The 20,545-nt window shown below is 36.7% G+C and overlaps 1 protein-coding gene across 13 annotated transcripts in view; it reads left to right on the plus strand.

Annotated features, from left to right (window-relative positions):
- The window catches only part of MGA (MAX dimerization protein MGA), a 159,983-nt gene that overhangs the window by 95,785 nt on the left and 43,653 nt on the right, over positions 1 to 20,545 (plus strand). For all 13 annotated transcript variants that reach the window (XM_060005039.1, XM_060005040.1, XM_069540451.1 and 10 more), the window contains exons 3-9: positions 896 to 1,844; positions 2,894 to 2,972; positions 3,091 to 3,186; positions 10,282 to 10,413; positions 10,630 to 10,734; positions 12,147 to 12,808; positions 13,957 to 14,302. In XM_060005039.1, coding sequence (XP_059861022.1) covers positions 896 to 1,844; positions 2,894 to 2,972; positions 3,091 to 3,186; positions 10,282 to 10,413; positions 10,630 to 10,734; positions 12,147 to 12,808; positions 13,957 to 14,302 — 2,369 coding nt within the window. The remainder of the gene's footprint in view (positions 1 to 895; positions 1,845 to 2,893; positions 2,973 to 3,090; positions 3,187 to 10,281; positions 10,414 to 10,629; positions 10,735 to 12,146; positions 12,809 to 13,956; positions 14,303 to 20,545) is intronic.

The following is a 20,545-nucleotide window of genomic DNA, read 5'->3' on the forward strand; positions in this document are numbered from 1 at the left end:
GATCGATTTAATGGTTACTTTTGCATATTTGAGGTAAATGAAAGTTTTACAGATAAAGTGACTTTAACTGGGTTAGTGAGTAGTTCTAACCTGTCCTCAAGATACATTGGTATAGTTTATGTGCTTTCAGTTATGAATTGGGAGAAATGAGAAACTAAAAAGTTTGTTTTGTTTTTTGATGAATTATAAACACTTAAGTCGAGACAGGTTATATGTCCTTGCCTTCATCCACCCTATCCTTTTATTTTGGAAGAACTAATGCTGGATTCTTTACATTGAAAGTGGGTTTTGCAATTTTAAATTTGAAAAATCACCTGGCACCAACATTGGGACTACAATGAAAAAACTACTGGCTTGTACATTTTAAAATGGTTAAAACGTTATGTTTTATGTTACATGAATTTTATCTCAATTAAAAAAATCAGTGAGCTGTTTGAAAGGCCCTTCCTGATGTTTATTTTAATTTTTAATTGTAATGGACATTTGTTTGTTTTTATTGGCAGTTGTTGATCAGTGTGTACATTACTAGAGTCTGATTTTGGATCAGTGCAAGCTGACTTTGAAAATTGAGTTCATTTGAAGAATACCATTAGCAGAAAACATGTTATAACATATCTTGCTTTTTGATTTAGTGATGAGAGTTACTTGTTAAAACTTTACCCTTTAGTTTATATATTTTTCAAGAGAAATTGACAGAATATGTAAAAGTGTGATGTTGATAAACTGTTTTTGAGAACCTTGTTATACAGTGTTTTTTTTTTTTTATGAATGGCTCTTGAAATCTGATGTGATTTTACTTGGTTTCCAACAGTCTTTTTTTTTTTTTCTTTCCCCTCCTGAGTGTTATTTATGGATAGTTCTGTCCTTTTTAACTCTCCCTCCCCTGTCTCTCCAGTCTTGTTGGCAACAATTTTGAAGATGACGCCCATGTAACATCACCATTAAACCCAAATGAAAACTTCAATGTTGTCATTAAAGAAGAGCCTCTAGACGATTATGAATATGAACTTGGTGAGTGCCCAGAAGGGGTCACTGTGAAACAGGAAGAGACAGATGAGGAAACAGATGTGTACTCAAACAGTGATGATGATCCTATACTAGAGAAACAGTTGAAGAGGCACAATAAAGCTGATAAACTAGAAGCTGACCATCCTTCTTCTAAATGGCTACTACCAAATAGCCCATCAGGTGTTGCTAAAGCTAAAATGTTCAAATTAGACGCTGGAAAGATGCCAGTAGTCTATCTGGAGCCCTGTGCTGTCACCAAAAGCACAGTGAAGATTTCTGAGCTCCCTGATAACATGCTTTCCACATCTCGGAAGGATAGAACTTCTGCGTTGACAGAATTAGACTATTTGCCTACGTACATTGAAAATTCTAATGAGACTGGCTTCTGCTTAGGCAAGGAATCAGAAAATGGTCTTAGAAGACATTCACCAGACCTCAGAGTGGTACAAAAATATCCCTCACTTAAAGATCCTCAGTGGAAATATCCTGATATATCTGACAGCATTAACACAGAAAAAATACTTGATGGTTCAAAGAGTTCAGTTGGGGACTCATTTTTAGGAAAAGAAGACTTGGGCAGAAAGAAAAGTATGCTTAAGATTTCAACGGCCTCCAAGACTGTGAATGCTAATCAGAATGCCCCTCCAAATGTCCCTGGAAAAAGAGGAAGGCCACGAAAACTGAAACTCTCTAAGGCAGGGCGGCCACCTAAAAACACAGGAAAATCTTTAACTTCTACAAAGAACACTCCTATGGGCCCTGGGAGTACCTTTCCAGATGTGAAACCTGATCTGGAAGATGTAGATGGTGTTCTCTTTGTTTCCTTTGAATCAAAGGTAAGATTGTCATTTTCAGCATTCTTTCCAAGGTCAAATAATCATCATTGAATTGTATACTGGCTGATAACTAAGAATACAGTTACTGTGAATGCATCCATTATGCGAGGTTGTGTGCACCGGGAGGGGAGTATCTCCAAAATATTGGGTTAACAGGCATCACTTAAGGTATTTTGTTTGAATGGACTTAAAAAATTATGTCTGTTTCGATTACGATTTTTGGTTTTTTTTGTGTGTGTGGCCTCTCCCGTTGCGGAGCACAGGCTCCGGACGCGCAGGCTTGGCGGCCATGGCTCATGGGCCCAGCCGCTCCGCGGCATGTGGGATCCCCCCGGACCAGGGCACGAACCTGCGTCCTCTGCATCAGCAGGCAGACTCTCAACCATTGCGCCACCTGGGAAGCCCTTGATTACGATTTTTGCATTGTGTTTAGTTGGAATTTTTAAAATCTTTGGCTCTTAGTGGAATTTTAATTATTATATTATGGACTTTGAAAAGGCATAAACACATGAAAAGTTTACTAACTCTTTTGAGATACTCCATCCACTGATTTTCATCAGCAATAGCAGAATACCATTGGAGAACAAAAAATTAATAGTCTTATTAATTCTGCTGTCACAATGATAGTTTCCTTGTTTATTTTACTCCAGTTCTTCAACTAGACTGTTTTTCTTTTAGATTGTTGTAGAAGCCTAATCTTTCTAAATTAGCTACACAGAGGTTGAATTCTCTGCCTGTTCTTTTCCTTCCTCCTTGTTAATTGCTGAGTAAGCTGTCTTTACACAGGCTCTGAGAAATCAGTATACAAGTTATGATAAATTGGATAAATATACAAGTTATGATAAATACAGTTTTAAGTCAGTTAGCTGAGTATATTATCTTTAAATTTTTTGCCCCCCCATTATTAAAGTGAAAAGTATCAAAATGAAAAAACATTTAGAAAATAGCAAAAAGTATCAAAATGAAAAAAAAGCTTCCTAGTTTACTTTTAAACCTTTAGAAGTGATATGAACTACTTTTTTTCTTTCCTTTTCTTTTTTTTAATATAGGAAGCTCTAGATATTCATGCAGTTGATGGAACAACAGAAGAATCCTCTAGTCTTCAGGCATCAGCCACAAATGACCCAGGTATTATATAATAGTAAAAAAGAGGAATATATTGGGAGTTTGGCTCTAGAAGTGAAAGATGCAATGTGTATTCTTCTGTAGTATATAGTAGCTTATTTTATCATTGCTTTCTGAATAGGTTGCAGAACAAGAATTTCCCAGTTGGAAAAGGAATTGATAGAAGATTTGAAGGCCTTGCGGCACAAGCAGGTCATACATCCTGGTCTTCAGGAAGGTATAATTCTCTAAAAAATATACAAGCCAATTTTTAATTTTGTTCTGTTCTCTCCTTCCCCTGTCTTTCTCTTCTCCCCTCTTCCCTTTGCTCCTTCCCTCTTTTTTCTGTTTTTCCTCCTTTCCCCCATCCTTGATTTGATTTCTTTCAGCCCCTCTCTCAGCTTGCATTTTTCTCTTTTCTCTACATGATTCTTTCCCTTAACTTAAAAACACATCTAGGTCTTTTTTATCCTAAGAGAAACCTTTCAAACTCTGAAGACACTGTCTTATCGTTGTGAAGCTAATGTATTATGCATTAAAAAACGTATCATGATAAGAAAGTGTGTTTTCTCTTTTCTTTCTTATAACCCCGTTTTATTTACTTTAAATTTTGGTTGCTTTTGTTTCTGTGGGGTTTTTGAAGGTTTTTTGTTTTGCTTTTGGAGGGGAAGAGCCTACTTTTTCTGGTATACTTAGTAATATATTTAACTGTAAAGAGAAGAATACTTATCTGTCTCATTGTGTGGCTGTAAAAATTTTATATATTTCATATTTTGCTGGCGATTTAATTTAAAATTTTCATGATTACCTATTTTGTTGCCATAGTTTATCTTGGCCTTGATCATATCATTTAATCCTTTTTTTAAAATAGCAAAATTTAGTATCCTTATTGCCATCATAGTTAACTACTGACTTCCCGATTTGCACTGTAAATGAATGACTGTAAGCCATGCCCCAATTTTTATTTTCCTTATACCTTTGATTTTAGGTGTGCTTCTTGGAGTAGTTTATTTTTTGACTGTTAGTCAATTTTCTTGAGAGTCTAAGCATTGTATGCCAACAAACAAAACATTGATTTATAAAACAACCATTCAGTTTCTAAATTAAATGGTAATACTTGAACTTTTGCTTTAATGAGGGACTGTGTGACAGTGTGATCTTAAAGTATGCAAATTTCAATCCAAGTGATAAAGACTGGATACTGTGGATTGTAATGGAAAATCACAGTCACATCATAGTAGTCTTGCTGGTAATAATGTTTGCTGTCATTTATCGTAAGCTTTCACTTCTGCTATTTTATTTAAATAATATTCTCTTTTCTCTATCAGTTAAGTTGTCCTTTCTCCCCCCACTTCTCCTTTTTTTCCTTAGGTACTCTGATAATATATAAGTATTATAACATTTGTATTGCATTCTTTCAACCTAATCCCCCATTTGTTTTATAGTCTTAGTTCTAGAGTTAAATATATTCAGTGCTCCCTGCTGGTCTTTTTGCTCTGGTTTGTTTTCTTATTTTTTCCTGTTTGGGTAAGGTTTGAGTTTTTTCCTTCCCTTATAGACATTTTAGTCAAATCTGTAACTTTTTGTGTATTGGGTGTTCAAAGTCAAATGCTTATGGAAACTAAGCAGGTAACGTAAAGTGAAATTAGCCTGAATTTGGGGATGGTGTTGGACTCTGGTGGGCTGGAGCATAGGTTCCTGTTCTAAAGGGGCAGTCATATCAGTGGATTGTCAAATGGGAATGTAGGCTCAGTATTTTCAGAAATTCCTATTGTTCTGTAAAAGGTAAAAGTCAGTATTTTTTTGTAACGTGTTTCAGTTTTAAATGGTGTCAGCTGATACAGTTTTTTGGGCAAAAAAGTGTGAGGCATCAGTTTTCACCTGCCATACAGATTATGCATTTGGTGTTCAAGTTTGTATTAATCCTCACATTGTTAAAGTTAATTCAACTACATTCTTTTTTTTTTTTGTGCGGGCCTCTCACCGTCGTGGCCTCTCACGCTGTGGAGCACAAGCTCCAGACGCGCAGGCTCAGCAGCCATGGCCCACGGGCCCAGCCGCTCCGCGGTATGTGGGATCTTCCCGGACCGGGGCACGAACCCGCGTCCCCTGCATTGGAAGGCGGATTCCCAACCACTGCGCCACCAGCGAAGCCCCAGCTACGTTCTTATATAGTTTTACTTTTTTAAACAGTTAAATCTGTAATCCATGTGTCACTGTTCATAATATATGACGTAGAGTTCTAGTTTGGATTTTTTTCTTTATTTTACTTTGGCAGGTGTCTCCCCCATCCCCCAACCTTTGCTTCTTAAGACTTAAAATATTAAAAGAATTAAGTTAGTTTGGCTAAATATTTGTAGTAACTGATGGTTACTACATCAGTTGATGGTGCCAACTCCAAGTATCTGAAGATAATGAAAATATTCTTCCAGGTCCCTTTCTAAAAACTGATGCTTGAAGTAATTTATTAAATTTCAATTCAGTAATGTCGTATTTCTTTGCTTTTCCATCAACTGTAGAATTTCATTATTCTTTATAAAATAAGCACGTACAAATCCAAAACGTTTTTGAGATGAAAAAACCTTGAAAAACTTGAAAAGCTTTTTCAGCTTGCTTTGAAATTGTGGAAGAAATGTTGATTAAGCCTGAGAAAATGTTCTTATTGTTGTTGTTGATAGTTTTGTTGCTAAAATAAAATAAGATTCTTAATTTTGTTTTCCACAGTATATTTTTTCTCCTATACTTTGCTACATCAAAATTCATTTCTTTTCTAAGTCCATCAACCTGAAATTATCATGTTTTTGATCTTTAAAGGTATTTTTGTAAAAGCTTTTCTGTTTCATTGCTACCAAGTCAATTCTATGTTAATTGTTAAGTGAATTTTTTGTTTTAGATAAGTTTTAGATTTGCAGAAAAATTGGGACCATAGTACAGAGAGTTCCCATATACTCAGCATACAGTTTCTCCTGTTACTAACATCTAACATTAGGGCAGTACATTTGTTACAATTAGTGAACTAATATTGATATATTATTATTAACTATAGTCCTTAGTTTATTCAAATTCCCTTAGTTAATTTTTTTTGTTCCAGGATCTCATCTAGGAAATCACATTACATTTAGTAGTTGTGTCTCCTTAGGATCTTGTTGGCTGGGACAGTTTCTCAGACTGTTTTGTTTTTAATTACCTTGACAATTTTGAGGAGTACTGGTCAGGTATTGTGTAGAATGTCCCTCAGTTGGGATTTGTTTGATGTTTTTCTAATGGTTAGACTGGGATTATATGTTTATAGGAGGAAGACAACAGAGGTAAAGTGCCATTCTCACCTCACCTTATCAAGGGTACATATTATCAACATGATTTGTCACTGACTTTTTATGTTGCACTCTTTGGAAGTCACTGTGTAGTCCACACTTAATGAGTGGGAAGTTATGCTCCACTTTCTTGAGGATGGAGTATCTGCATAAATTACTTGGCATTCTTCTGCAACCAGAGATTCTCTTTTCTCCCTCATTTTTTTTTTTTTTCTCTCCCTCATTTTTATCCAATCATTTATTTATATCAGTGTGGACTCCTGTCAGTTTTAATGTTAAATTCCCTTATGATAATATTTCCAGAGCACTCTGCCTCTTTAGTTACTTAAAAAATACTCTGTACTGTTAAATCAATGGTTAGCTGGAGTTTTTCTTATATAAATGTCTACTTTTCTGTTCATTGTTGGCTAGTTATATAGGTGTTCATTCCTCTGAGTGTTTTTTTGTGGATACCTCCTATTTAAGTGGGTTTAGCTAGAGGCAGGCATTTTTGGTTACAGTTTATTGTCTTAGGTGACTCTGCTCTGAACCTAGAGGGTTATCTGTTTTCGTTTCTATTTTTATGGGTCTTTTTTTTAATGGTGTGATAATATTTCTTTAAGAAGTTGCTCCTAATATGGTGAAAAGGCAAAAGCATTCAGAAGTATGAATTAGTTTAAACTACCATGTGGAAAGGGTTTTATGCTTTTTGGGGGATGTGCTAAGAATTATATAACTATCTTATTTTTGCAAGATAAAGTTATTATCATTCATATGAAACCGACTGAGTCTGAGTCTCAAATATCTATTATTCAGGGAAGGATTTTCTTGAAGGGCAAACATTTCAAGATGTGCAGGTAAGCTAAATTGGGAATTACTTTGAGCAGTGTCCATGTGCCATTGACCTCTCAACTTTTAGGGCTTTAAAAAATTGTAAGTATATTTAAAATAAATTTGGTCTTTTTGTTGATGTTTTTAGGATCACTTGGTATCACTTTTGGGGGAAGGTGGCAGTTCAAAGTATAAGTAAATGCAGACAAGAAGATATGTAGGGGAAACAGTCTCTAAATTTGATTGTCTACCTATTTGGCTGTATGGGTACACTTTTAATGACTTAATTCCTTCTTTCTCTGTAGGCAGCTGTTCTGGCAGTTTTTGTCTATAATAATAATAGAGTACTTTTCTCTTTTCAAGGCACTACAGTATCTCAGTTTATCCTTTGTTTAGGATTCTGTTTCACTTGCATTTCTGCAATATTTTGCTTTCTGGTTTCACTCTACTCTCCCTCTCTGCCTTTCCTAGTTAATTCCTACTTATTCTAATTTAAGAATTACACTCTCTGTAAAGTTTTACCAGATTGCCTTGGGCTTTTCAAGTATCATTTGTTTTACCTCTTACAGTATTTTATCCTATTGTAACTACTAATGAATCAGTTGGGAAAACATAACACAAAAGCTCCTTGAGGTCTGGGAAATGTCTTTTATCTCTATCATCATCTATATGACAGAGCATTTCAAAGAGAAGGCACGGTTACTTCTTAAAACATGAAACTCAGTGTGGTGGATTGATATTATTATTTTTTGGATTGGTATTATTTCACTGATGAGGAAGCAGAAGCTAAGAGAAGTTTAGCCCAAAGACAAGATTAGAAACCACTTGTTTTGACTCATATTATTTTCTCCCCAGTTGATTGAAACATGAGGAAATAATATTTTATTGATGTTAATTTTAATCACATGTGATTAAAATAAACATGATAAAATGATATTTATTTTAAAGAACTAGAACTACAAACTAATTTATGTGGAGGATATACAAATTAGCCTTAAGAACTTGTGGCTTGTAACCTGCCTAGTGTCTTCATCTTTTAGGAAACCAATACTATGTAAGCTTTTTACTGGAAACCTGTACCTATGACTTTTAGTAGTTATTACTACGGTAGTTGATGCTTTGAATTCCTTTTGGTTTCAGTTTTGTTAAAATTTAAGTTAAATACTTTCTTGCTCAATAATATGAAGCCAGTAATTCACAAACAAGGAAATCCAAATTAGAAGATTGTCACTGGTAACAGAAAAAATGCAAATTTGAGAACAATAGGATATAAATTTATACCAGTAAGATTGGGACAGTTTTAAAAGTCCAGTGATATAAAATGTTGGAGAGGATGTGGATCAACAAGAACTCTTACACTATTGAAGGGAGTATAAATGGAGAGTAATTTGGCAATCTAGTGAACAGCTTCCCAACTAGAGCAGTGTTGCATGTGGTTATCCATGATTGTGTGACAGGTATGCTCTTGAGACACTGATCTCCTCAGAGTGGCCAGGCAAGACCAAGGGAAATTAATAACCGTAGAACTGGTTGCCTCCAGCCATAAGCAGCCTCATGTTTATCCCAGTTTGTTATGTAATCATTGTTTTCTTATATGCCATTACATAAGGATTCAGAATAACTAGGTGTGTCAGTTAGAATTCTTAATCACAAACATGAATACACTCTATAGGTGAAATAGAATACGAATTTATTAAAGAATATCAGATGACTTACAGAGAGGCAGAGAAAAGCAAAAATGCCCAAATTACATTCCCCAAGAGCTCATACCAGCAATCTCACAACATTGGGCAATTACCACCATTTTCAATATGGACACTGAACACAGTATACTACAGCTAGGATGTTGGTTACTCTTACCTCTAAAAGTTCTTAACTTGGCCAAACACTGTCACTCTCATTAATACAATTCTGCACAGTATTCCTTTCCTCATGGTGCTCTCTTCTAAATTGAAGCCTTTTATGGCTGCATCTGTGTTTTAACACCTCTTCCTTGAAGAGGTGGGGGTTATAATGTGGAAAAGTAATAGCTATAGGAAAGGTTCTCAGAATATTTTGGGCAGCCACATATATGTCAAACACAGTATCCAGTAAATTGAAGATGAACATATCCCATTACATAGCAATTCCGCTCTTGGGTAAATGCCATAAGGAAAAGCTCAATGCACTAGAGAAGCTTTCATACATGTTCATGTGTGTGATGTACATTCTTGTACAAGATGTACAGTTATACTGCAGCATTGTTTGTAATAGTTTAAAATAGGAAACAATTCTCACTAAGAGGAGAATGGTTAATAAATTGGAGTAATTCATAATCTGGAATAGTGTACAACAGTGAAAATAAATCATGCAGAGATAAATGTGTCAACATAGACAAATCTTAGATGTAAAATGTTAACCAAAAAAAAAAAAGATACGTAAAATAAATGTTTTCGCAAAAGATTGCCTCTTAACCTACAAATAAGCCACAGTATTTATAGGCTCCATTAACCATAAATATCAGTAATAATAACTAAAGAATTAGTAGCCTTAATTAGGCCAGAAGCACAGACTATGGCAAGTTTGTATTAGAGGTCCTAGGAAATCTCTCGGCTACAAAGCGTTAAAGTACAAAAGATCTGAATTCTGCTATGTTTATGTATTAGTTATCTATTGTTGCTTAACAAATTACCACAAACTTAGTACCTTAAAACAACACATTTACTGTCTCAAAGTTCTATGGGTCAGGTGTTTGGGCATGGCTTAACTGGGTCCTCTTCTTAGGGTCTCACAAGGCTGCAATCAAGATGTCAGACCTGGTTCCTCATCAAAGGCTTGACTGGCGAGGGATCTGCTTCCAGTTTCCCTCAGATTGTTGGCAGAATTTATATCCTTGTAGCTCTAGCAGGATGGGTGATATACTTACTCCTATATTATCACATACACATAATCATGTATGTACATCCTGCCCCTTTTGCTACATTCCATCAGAAGCAAATCACAGGTCTCACCCACACTCAAGAAGGGAAGGGGAGGAATATGCAAATATGTAATACCCAGGAGGTGAGGATCATGAGACCACCTTAAAATCTGTCACTTCCAATTTTTATTTCATCATTTCTGTTCTCCACTTTTTCTTGATCTCTATTATCCCCCTACCTCACCCCACCCCACCCCCCAACCAAAGATTAAAAAAAACCAAAATGATTTGTGGTCCTTTTTTCTTGTAGTTGGCTTAAAATTGAATTCAGTGGATCCAGCAATGAGTATTGATCTTAAATACTTGGGAGTACAGCTACCTTTGGCTCCAGCCACTAGCTTTCCTTTCTGGAACCTTACAGGAACCAACCCTGCCTCACCTGGTGAGTGCGTAGCGTTTGTAAAGTCAAACAAATTTGTGATAAAAATAAAATGCTACCATTGTTACAGACATATAGGGTACTCTAATGTAGATCTTTTATCTAGTGATGAGTCTTAATGATGATTTATACATTTTAGATGAAATTTTAGTGGCTAATTAGATATTAAATATTGGCTTGCTAGAATTTTGATCATCTTTTTTACTTTTTCTTTTATAGATGCTGGATTTCCCTTTGTTTCTAGGACAGGGAAGACTAATGACTTCACCAAGATCAAGGGATGGAGGGGAAAGTTTCATAGTGCTTCTGCATCTAGGAATGAAGGTAATCAGCTTTTTAAAAATTTATAAATACATTCTGAAACATGTGGCCAAAGACTTTTATTAAAAGTAAGCCTTGGTTGTTTTTCTTTATCTCCTTTCCATGCTTTAAAATATACTGAAAATAATTGTCTTGGCTGTTTTTGTTCATTTTCTGTGTCCCATAGTCCCCATCCTGGGGTTCAGTCACTAACCATATCAGGCTTAAATAATCCTTGCAGCCTTTTCAAAGTGCACTTCCTTTTGGTTCCTACAGTTATAAAAAGCATCATTCTCAAGCATTATTTCAGAACTGTGTACTTCAGAGCTGTATGGTGATTCCCAATAGCATTGTAGTACTTCAAAATAAACTTCTAAATCTAATCTAAAATCTAAATTTTGACTGTATGCTTATTGGTCTCCTTTCTTAGTGCTTTTCCTTTCCCATTACACTTGTTTGCAGTTACACTCTAGCCAGATAAATTTACCATTTGTCCAATATAGTTTTTCTCATCTTTGAATCTTCTCATCTTTGAATCTTTGTAGTGTTATCATAGTGTAATGCTTGTCTTTCTACTAAACTTGCTTTTTCTTGTTCCATAAAAACTAAATTTTATACTCCTTTTTTGGTGCCTTATCCTCTTCCCTTGTGTTTTGTGTCAGAATTCAGGTATTGCAATCCCTTAAGTAACCTCTTGGTGTTCTGTTGAGGTCAAATTTAAGTATATTTTTTGCGTTTATGTTTTTACTTATGTCTCATCTCTATACTAAGGTCCTAAGAGGTTGTCGACTCTTAGTGTTAATTATTACTATTGTTAGCACTTTGCAAAATTAATGTTAAATATATATAATAAGATAATTTTAGATAATGGACTTTAATATAATTAGTATATGACATTCAGTGTCTTTATTTGGCTTTATATTTTATATTTTTCCTTACTTCCGAGGAGGGATAGTTTGGAAGATTTAGTGGCTTATAAATTAATGCTCCTGGCCTTTTCTTTTTTAAATTTAATTAATTAATTAATTTTTGGCTGCGTTGGGTCTTCGTTGCTGCACGCAGGCTTTCTGTAGTTGCAGGGAGCGGGGGCTGCTCTTCGTTCTGGTGCGCGGGCTTCTCATTGTGGTGGCTTCTCTTGTTGCAGAGCATGGGGTCTAGACGCGCGGGCTTCAGTAGCTGTGGCACGTGGGCTCAGTAGTTGTGGCTCGTGGGCTCTAGAGCACAGGCTCAGTAGTTGTGGCGCATGGGCTTAGTTGCCCCGTGACATGTGGGATCTTCCCGGAACAGGGATCAAACCCATGTCCCCTGCATTGGCAGGAGGATTCTTAACCACTGCGCCACCAGGGAAGCCCCTGCTCCTGGCCTTTTAAAGTATATTTTTCTATATTTATAAAGATCTGTCCTGGATTTAAGTATCTGTGTCTCTTTATTTCTAGGTGGAAATTCAGAAGGTTCGTTGAAAAACCGTTCTGCTTTCTGCAGTGATAAGCTGGATGAGTACTTGGAAAATGAAGGCAAGCTGATGGAAACAAGCATGGGTTTCTCTTCTAATGCTCCCACATCTCCTGTGGTATACCAGCTTCCCACCAAGAGTACCAGCTATGTTCGAACACTTGATAGTGTACTGAAGAAGCAATCTACCATTTCCCCTTCTACCTCTTACTCTTTGAAGCCTCATTCTGTACCCTCTGTCTCTCGAAAGGCAAAGTCTCAAAACAAACAGGCACCTTTCAGTGGCCGAACTAAATCATCTTATAAATCCATTTTACCATACCCTGTTTCACCAAAGCAGAAACATAGTCATACTATTCCAGGAGATAAGGTTACCAAGAATTCTTCAACCACCATCTCAGAAAATCGGGTGAATAACTTGGTTGTGCCAACTTTAGATGAAAATACATTTCCAAAGCAGATTAGTTTGCGGCAGGCACACCAACAGCAGCAGCAGCAGCAACAGGGAACTCGCCCTCCAGGATTGTCTAAATCTCAAGTGAAGCTAATGGATCTGGAAGACTGTGCACTTTGGGAAGGAAAACCAAGGACCTATATCACTGAAGAGCGAGCAGATGTATCCTTAACAACTCTGCTTACGGCTCAAGTAAGTATCTGTTGTTTTCCAGAAGCATATTAGTCTTGGCTAGAGAGAATTAGGTAGTCAGGAGAAATGGGAATGGGGCTTTTTGGCAGGAGGATGGGGCTTTTAGTTACCTTAGTGACAACTAAGGAAATGTCTTCCACGTTTGTTCTTCTTTATCAACTAGACACCATGTGTAGATTCCTCCTGCCAGCAGAGGGAGACTGTACAGTTGTGCTTTTGAATTGTCCCTCTCCTGTGTAAAGGCAGCTGGCCATTCTGAACTTTCCTAATTTCATTCTCCAGCATGTGGTCAAGTACATTTACTGATTTTGTTAAAACAGCTTTAAAAACTCTGCTTAGATGGTATTAAATCCCAGAAAAATCCCCCAAATTATAAACCTACAGAGAAAAAGTTTTTGTCTTTCATAAAATTTTATATTAAGAAAATTTCATTAATTGTTGATTCACCTGTGTTAGCAGCCTCAGTGCATGTGAAATGATACAGCAGCACGTGGGTAATTTTTTTGTCATGAAATTTCTGTATTTTCCATTTTTTAAATTCTGTGACTAAATTCTAGAGCTGAAGATGATCAGATGTTGGGACAAAATACAGATTGTGTCCTTTATAATCGATCATTCCTAAAGACTTTTATGCATGTATTATAATGTTCTCTTTTTATTAATTATCATAGAGCAGGGGTCAGTAAACTATTTATGTAAAGGGGCAGATAGTAAATATTTTAGGCTTTGCAGACCATACAGTCTCTGTTGGTTACTCAGCTCTGCTACTCTAATGCCATAGATGTTATGTAAATGAGTGAACCTGGCTGTGTTCCAATGAAACTTTAGTTAGGATTTGGCCCATGGGCCTTAAGTTTGTCAACCCTTGCTATAGAGAACATTATGCATGATTTCTATTGAGAATACATTTATCCTTGTTGATATTTTGGCTCATAATGAATTAAAATATTCTCTTTCTTGTCAGTGCTATGCATTAGAATGGGAGATTGCTTAGAGTTCTGTTTATATTCATGATTTGTCCTTTGAATCTGCACTAATCTTGTACTGTTAGTACTGAGTGCTCAGAGTTGGAGAAGGCAGACCAGTATATGACTGTAAGTTGTTAGGGGATGATTTAGTAGATTTATAATATTCTACTTTAACTTTAGGCATCTCTCAAAACTAAACCCATCCACACGATCATAAGGAAACGAGCCCCTCCATGCAACAATGACTTCTGTCGATTGGGTTGTGTATGTTCAAGTCTAGCTTTGGAGAAGCGCCAGCCTGCTCACTGCCGCCGACCAGACTGCATGTTTGGCTGCACTTGTTTGAAAAGAAAAGTTGTACTTGTTAAAGGGGGATCCAAAACTAAGCATTTCCAGAGGAAGACTGCTCATCGTGATCCAGTATTTTACGATAATTTGGGCGAGGAGCAAAGAGAAGAAGAAGAGGGAGTCAGGGAGGAGGAAGAACAATTGAAAGAGAAAAAGAAGAGAAAGAAGCTAGAATACAGTGAGTATTGATTGAGAGTTAAAATAGTATAGTTTTTTTTTTTTTAAGAAAAGTATGGTTATTTCAGGACTTACCCGGTGGTTCAGTGGTTAAGACTCTTTGCTCCCAAGGCAGGGGGCACAGGTTCAATCCCTGGTTGGGGAACTAAGATCCCTCATGCCACACGGTGTGGCCAAAAAAAAAAAAGAGAAAAGAGGAAAAGTATGGTTATTTGAAAACGTATTTCAAATATTACTTACTTTAATCCTAATCAGTGATCTCATAAGAATTTCTTATTATCCTTAAAATGCTCTTTCTATATGGCACGTGCGACATACACAAAACTGTGCACGCATGCCTTTTTTTAAATTGAAATTTTCTCTTGAAGATAGCTTTTTTGTGCTAAATTTGAATCATTCTCTTATTTGGATTTTCAGAATGCCTTTGAGGCTTCATCTTTTTTTCCGTGTCTTGCCCCCACTCCCTCACTTCACATCCCCATGTTCTTTGAATATACAGATGATCATGGTAATCCATCATTTTCTTTTTTTCCCCCAAGCTGAATTTAGGTATAATTGACAAATTGCACATACTTAAAGTGTACAACATTGTAATTTGACATATGTATACTTTGTGAAATAATTACCACAGTCAAGTCAGCCAGCACACGTCATTTTATTTTCTAAAGGAAGAAGTTTGCAGAAAGACCTTCTGGTCATGGTTTGAGCCACTCATCAGTTGCTTGGAGATTTGGGGACAGAATAAGGGCATAACTGAGTTGAGCATTACGTACTCTTTTGAAAAGCTTATTTTTCCTTTTTGGTATAATGTTATATAGATTCAAGTTACATATTTCATTTTTGACTTTTTTTCTTTCCTATTATATCTTTTTATTTTGTTTAAATAGACTGACTATAATTTTACCATGTAATTGAAGAGTTCCTTCTTAGTTTATTAGAGGATTAATATTCCATTTTTGGCAGTTTATATTTACATTTGTTAATTGCTTGCCATGTACTTACTTCAGTTAGATTAGATAATTAATATTTTTACATATATTCTTCCAAGATTTTCTATTAATCCACTTGTGTGCCTATGTATATATTTTTATAGAAATGGAACTACTGTGTATGTGGTAACTTATAGAAATTTCATATCATAAAGTCATGTTGTGCTTTCCATATTAACAAGTGCAGCTCTATATTACAATTTTAGTTTTAATACCTTCATATTATTACAGTCCTTTTGGCTGGACATTTAACCTTTATGGGTTTTCAAACAGTACGGTGATGAACATCCATGTTCATTATAGGCTATTAAAAGTGGAATTGCTGTGACAGTGAGTGCTTTCTAAACATTTATAAATGTTGCTAGAATTATACCAACTACACATTTACCAGTAGTTGGATAGTGCCACTTCTATATTCTTTTTTTTTTTTTTTTCTTTTTTTTCCTGGCTGTGTTGGGTCATCTTTGCTACGTGCGGGCTTTCTTCTAGTTGCAGCGAGCGGGGGCTCCTCTTTGTTGCAGTGCGCGGGCTTCTCATTGCGGTGGCTTCTCTTGTTGCAGAGAACGGGCTCTAGAGCATGTGGGCTTTAGTAGATGTGCCTGGGCTCAGTAATTGTGGCTCGTGGGCTCTAGAGCACAGGCTCAGTAGTTGCGGTGCACGGGCTTAGTTGCTCCGTGGCATGTGGGATCTTCCCAGACCAGGGCTCAAACCCGTGTCCCCTGCATTGGCAGGCAGATTCTTAACCACTGTGCCACCAGGGAAGCCCACTTTTATATTCTTAACATTGGATATTCAAACTAATAGGCAGAAATTGATGTCTTGTCTTAAATTTATATTTCTTCAGTGATAGGTTTATTGACCATTTGTCATAAACTTTGTTCTATAAATTGCCTTTTAAAATTCTTTGCTAACTTTTATTGGAGTGGCTTTGTTTTTTTCCCCATATATTTCCAAGAGTTTTATTTTTTTCCAGGTTGTAATTTTGTAATTTATATTTTAATTTTGTTCAAAGGTCTTCCCATCTCCCCTGACAAAGGGAAATCAGAGATGGTTAAATCTGGCGGTCTCTTCTTTTTAAGGTTTTGGTTCTTTAGAAAGTCTTTCTCTATCCTCAAGATTTAAAAATATTTAGATTAATAAATGGGCTTAAAAAATTAAATTGTTAATATATCTGGAATTTATTTGATGTGAGATTTGTCGTAGAGCTTCATTTTTCCCCCAAATGGCTAGCTAGTTGTACCATCACTTGTTGAGAATAAATACTTTCCCTACTGGTTTAAAATATCACCTGTGATACAGGAAATTAAAATATACCAATGTTTGGGTCTGTTTTTGGTTTCTGCTGTCCATTTTGTGACCAGCGCCAGGCTGTTTTAATTGGTATTTCAGTGTTTAAATAAGGTACTACCTTCATATACGTAAATGATCTTTCTGTAAATATGATTTAAAAGGTTTAAAATGAAATATAATACAAAATTATTAATTTAGTTTTATCCATATCTCCTTATTGAGTTTATTCCCATCCTGCACTTTCAGCAACACTTTTCCATTTCAAAGCAACAGAAATAAGTTACAAAAGCCACAGCAGTAGGAATACTGTGTATCTGTTAGGTTTATTACTTTGCTTTCTTGGTAGAGTCTTTACCCTGTGTCTTAATCAGAGTTAAACTCCAGAAGGCAGCCAATTAACATAGTATATTTGGGTTTTCTCACTGGTATAGTCCTTACTGAAAGACATGGTCTACTCTACTCTAGGAGCTGTTAATTTTCTTGTACTGTTAGGGGACAGTGAGGAAAGGAGGGAAGATATTTGTGTTATGATTGCTCTGTAAAAGGAGTAGAAATAGCGAAGAGTTCTTGGAGACAGAAATGTTGCTGAGACCGAAAACAAACAAACAAAAATAAATACAAAAACTGGAAGAAGTTGAAGAAATTTATCAATATGTTTTGCAAAAAGATAGGAGGAAAACGAGAAAAAAAATTGCTGGGATTTAAAGGAGTTGGGGAAAGTGAGGAGAGAAATGGAAGAGAGAAATTACTCAAAGAAATGATGGTGGAGGCACTTCCCTGGCGGTCCAGTGGTTAAGACTCCGTGCTTCCACTGCGGGGGGCGAGGGTTTGATCCCTGGTCAGGGAACTAAGATCCTGCGTGCTGTGCAGCATGGCCCCCCCCAAAAAAAAAGAAATGATGGTAGAAAATGTCTCGGAGCTGAAGGACATGACACTTCTGATTTAAAGGGCCCACTGAATACCAGGCAGAAATAATTTTAAGGTGACTCTATCTAGACACAATCTTCTGACGTTTCAGAGCATTGAGGGTGAAGAAGATATCCTGAACTCTTTTAAAGAGAAGGCAGGGGCTTCCCTGGTGGCGCAGTTGTTGAGAGTCCGCCTGCCGATTCAGGGGACACGGGTTCGTGCCCCGTTCCGGGAAGATCCCACATGCCGCGGAGCGGCTGGGCCCGTGAGCCATGGCCGCTGAGCCTGCGCGTCCGGAGCCTGTGCTCCGCAACGGAAAGAGGCCACAACAGTGAGAGGCCCGCGTACCGCAAAAAAAAAAATAAATAAAAAAATAAAGAGAAGGCACTTTTCCTAGGAAGGATTTAGAATCAGTTTGATATCAAAGTAACACTGGACGTTTGCATCATTGTTTCTAAAATCAGAGTCTAGGGACTTCCCTAATGGTCCAGTGGTTGAGCATTCGCCTTCCAATGCAGGGGATGCAGGTTCAGTCCCTCGTCGGGGAGGATCCTGTATGCCTTGGGGCAACTGGAAGCCCGTGCGCCACAACTACAGAGCCCACTCGCTCTGGAGCTCACGCACCACAACTAGAGAGAAGCCCACATGCCACAGCGAGGAGCCTGCGCACTGCAATGAAAGATCCTGTGTGATGCAACTAGGACCCGACTAAGCACCCCCCCCCAAAAAAAAATGAGAGTCAAGTGGGGATTGGATGAATTTTTAACCTAGCATTCTTGGCCAAATTATAAATCATAATTTATAATTATGCATGAGATAGAGATATATTAAAACATACAATCAAGATGTAGGAAGTTGATCTCTTGCAGTCTCCTGGTGAATTTCTTGAGGTTGTGCTCCAGAAAATGGAAAACAAAAAATTCAAGAAGCATGAGATAACATCTAGTGAATTGTGGACCCAGCTCAAGAGGGGGAGAAAACAATCTTAGGATGACAACTACAAAGCAAGACTAGAAAGCAAGTAGTCTAATTTAAAGTAGAAAATCAGGGCTTCCCTGGTGGCGCAGTGGTTGAGAGTCCGCCTGCCAATGCAGGGGACACGGGTTCGTGCCCCGGTCCGGGAAGATCCCACATGCCGCGGAGTGGCTGGGCCCGTGAGCCATGGCCGTTGAGCCTGCGCGTCCAGAGCCTGTGCTCCGCAACGAGAGAGACCCGCGTAGCGCAAAAAAAAAAAAAAAAGCTAAAGTAGAAAATCAAAAGATGCTTAGAAGACTATCTTTAAGAGAATATTAGGTTTATTTTAAGAAATGACATGGTTAAGAACCTGGATGATTAACGTTTAGGTGAAGATTCATGCCACCTTCATCAATTAAAAAAAAAACAAGAACACTGGAAGGAAAAAATTTGTACAGGAAAATTATGGTCCAACTATGAACCAATACAATTTTTGGTAAAATTTTGAGCAATTAAGAGTATAAGAAAAGAGAATCTGTTGGACAGTTTCAACAAATTTAGTGGTATAGAATTACATTTTCTTCCTCTAAGGGGTCAGTCACATTAGTTGATTCTACAAGGATTGATCACATAAGCATAATTTTGTAAGCAAATGTATTGGTATTTTGATTTTTAGAATTGGCATATACAAATTGCTAAAGTTCCAAATAGAATTTTAGAACAGAAGTCAGTGCTATAAACCATGACAATGTGAAAGTAGCTCTATAGCTGGCAGAAGATGAAAAGTGGAGTAAGTTTAGGATGCTAATTTCCTTACCTTGCATCACACTTGAGTCCTTAGCCACTGCTAAATCATGGAGTTGAGGGGAAAGTGTTTGATTTAGGCTTATTGAGGTAACCACCAAAACTAAACACAAATGGTTGCAAGTAGTCAGTTGTGGGGACTGTGACACTGGGTATGGTGGAAGACTTGCCTTTCATTTTTGTGTCATTTTGTACAGCTTGAATTTTTTCGTGTTTGTGTATTTATTCTGTAGTTAATGTATAAATTAAAAATTATTGTTTTTGATGCATGAAATCTAGGCATTTGATGATAGCTTTTTTTGTCATTGTAATAGACTTAAAAATTGTTCTGCCATTAGTGGCCCATTAATCCATTGATGTGAACAGAGGGATATTAACGTTATTAGACAGTCTTTGTGAAGAGCACTGTATAAGGGTATGTCATTTAAATCTTGCAACCTTTTGTGATAAGGAGGTTTCTCCATTTTACAAATACACTAACCGAGTGCTTAGAGCGTTTAAGTGACTTCTTCCTCAAGGTCACATTGCTGTTAAGTGAGCGGTAGGGATTTGAACCCAAGTTTTCCAAGCCTTTGTGTTTTTTCTACTGTGTAAGATACAATTTCTGAAATTTGGCCTTCACTCTTATCACCTGTTTACTCTTGCATTTGCCTAAAAATACTGCAGGTGGTATTGATATAAAAGCACTGTGCTTAGCTGCTGCGGGTTGTACCATGACAAAGGATTACAAATCTGGTGTTCCTCCTTTCTCAGCCCACTTAGAATTTTGTTTGAGATGTATACCTACGAGTTAACTTTATGTAAAGAGATGAATAAAATTGATATCTGTAGGAAACTGATTAGGAAAAAAGAACACAAAAATTACCAGTATCAGGAATGAGAAGTAATATTACTGCAGACTTTAAAAGGATAATAAGGAAATATTAGGAACAATTTTATGCCAATAAGTTGGACAATTTAGATGAAATGAACAATTTTTTGAAAGATACAAAGCTACCAGACTCACTTAAGAAGAAATAAATAATTGCTTAGCCCTGTACCTGTGAACTTGTAGTGAAAACTCCCACGATAATGACACCAGTTCCAGATGTCTTCACGGTTAATTCTACAAAACTGTTTAAGGAAGAAATAATATCGAGTCTACACAAACACTTCCGTAAAATGGTTTTATTCTATGAGGCCAGCATTACCCTGATACTCAAACCAGAAAAAGACATTACAATAGAATTGTAGAGTAATATCCCTGAGGAATGAATATATATATATATATATATATATATATATATATATATATATAT

This window comes from Delphinus delphis, chromosome 2 (assembly GCF_949987515.2).
Source record: "Delphinus delphis chromosome 2, mDelDel1.2, whole genome shotgun sequence".
Taxonomy (NCBI): Eukaryota; Metazoa; Chordata; class Mammalia; order Artiodactyla; family Delphinidae; genus Delphinus; species Delphinus delphis.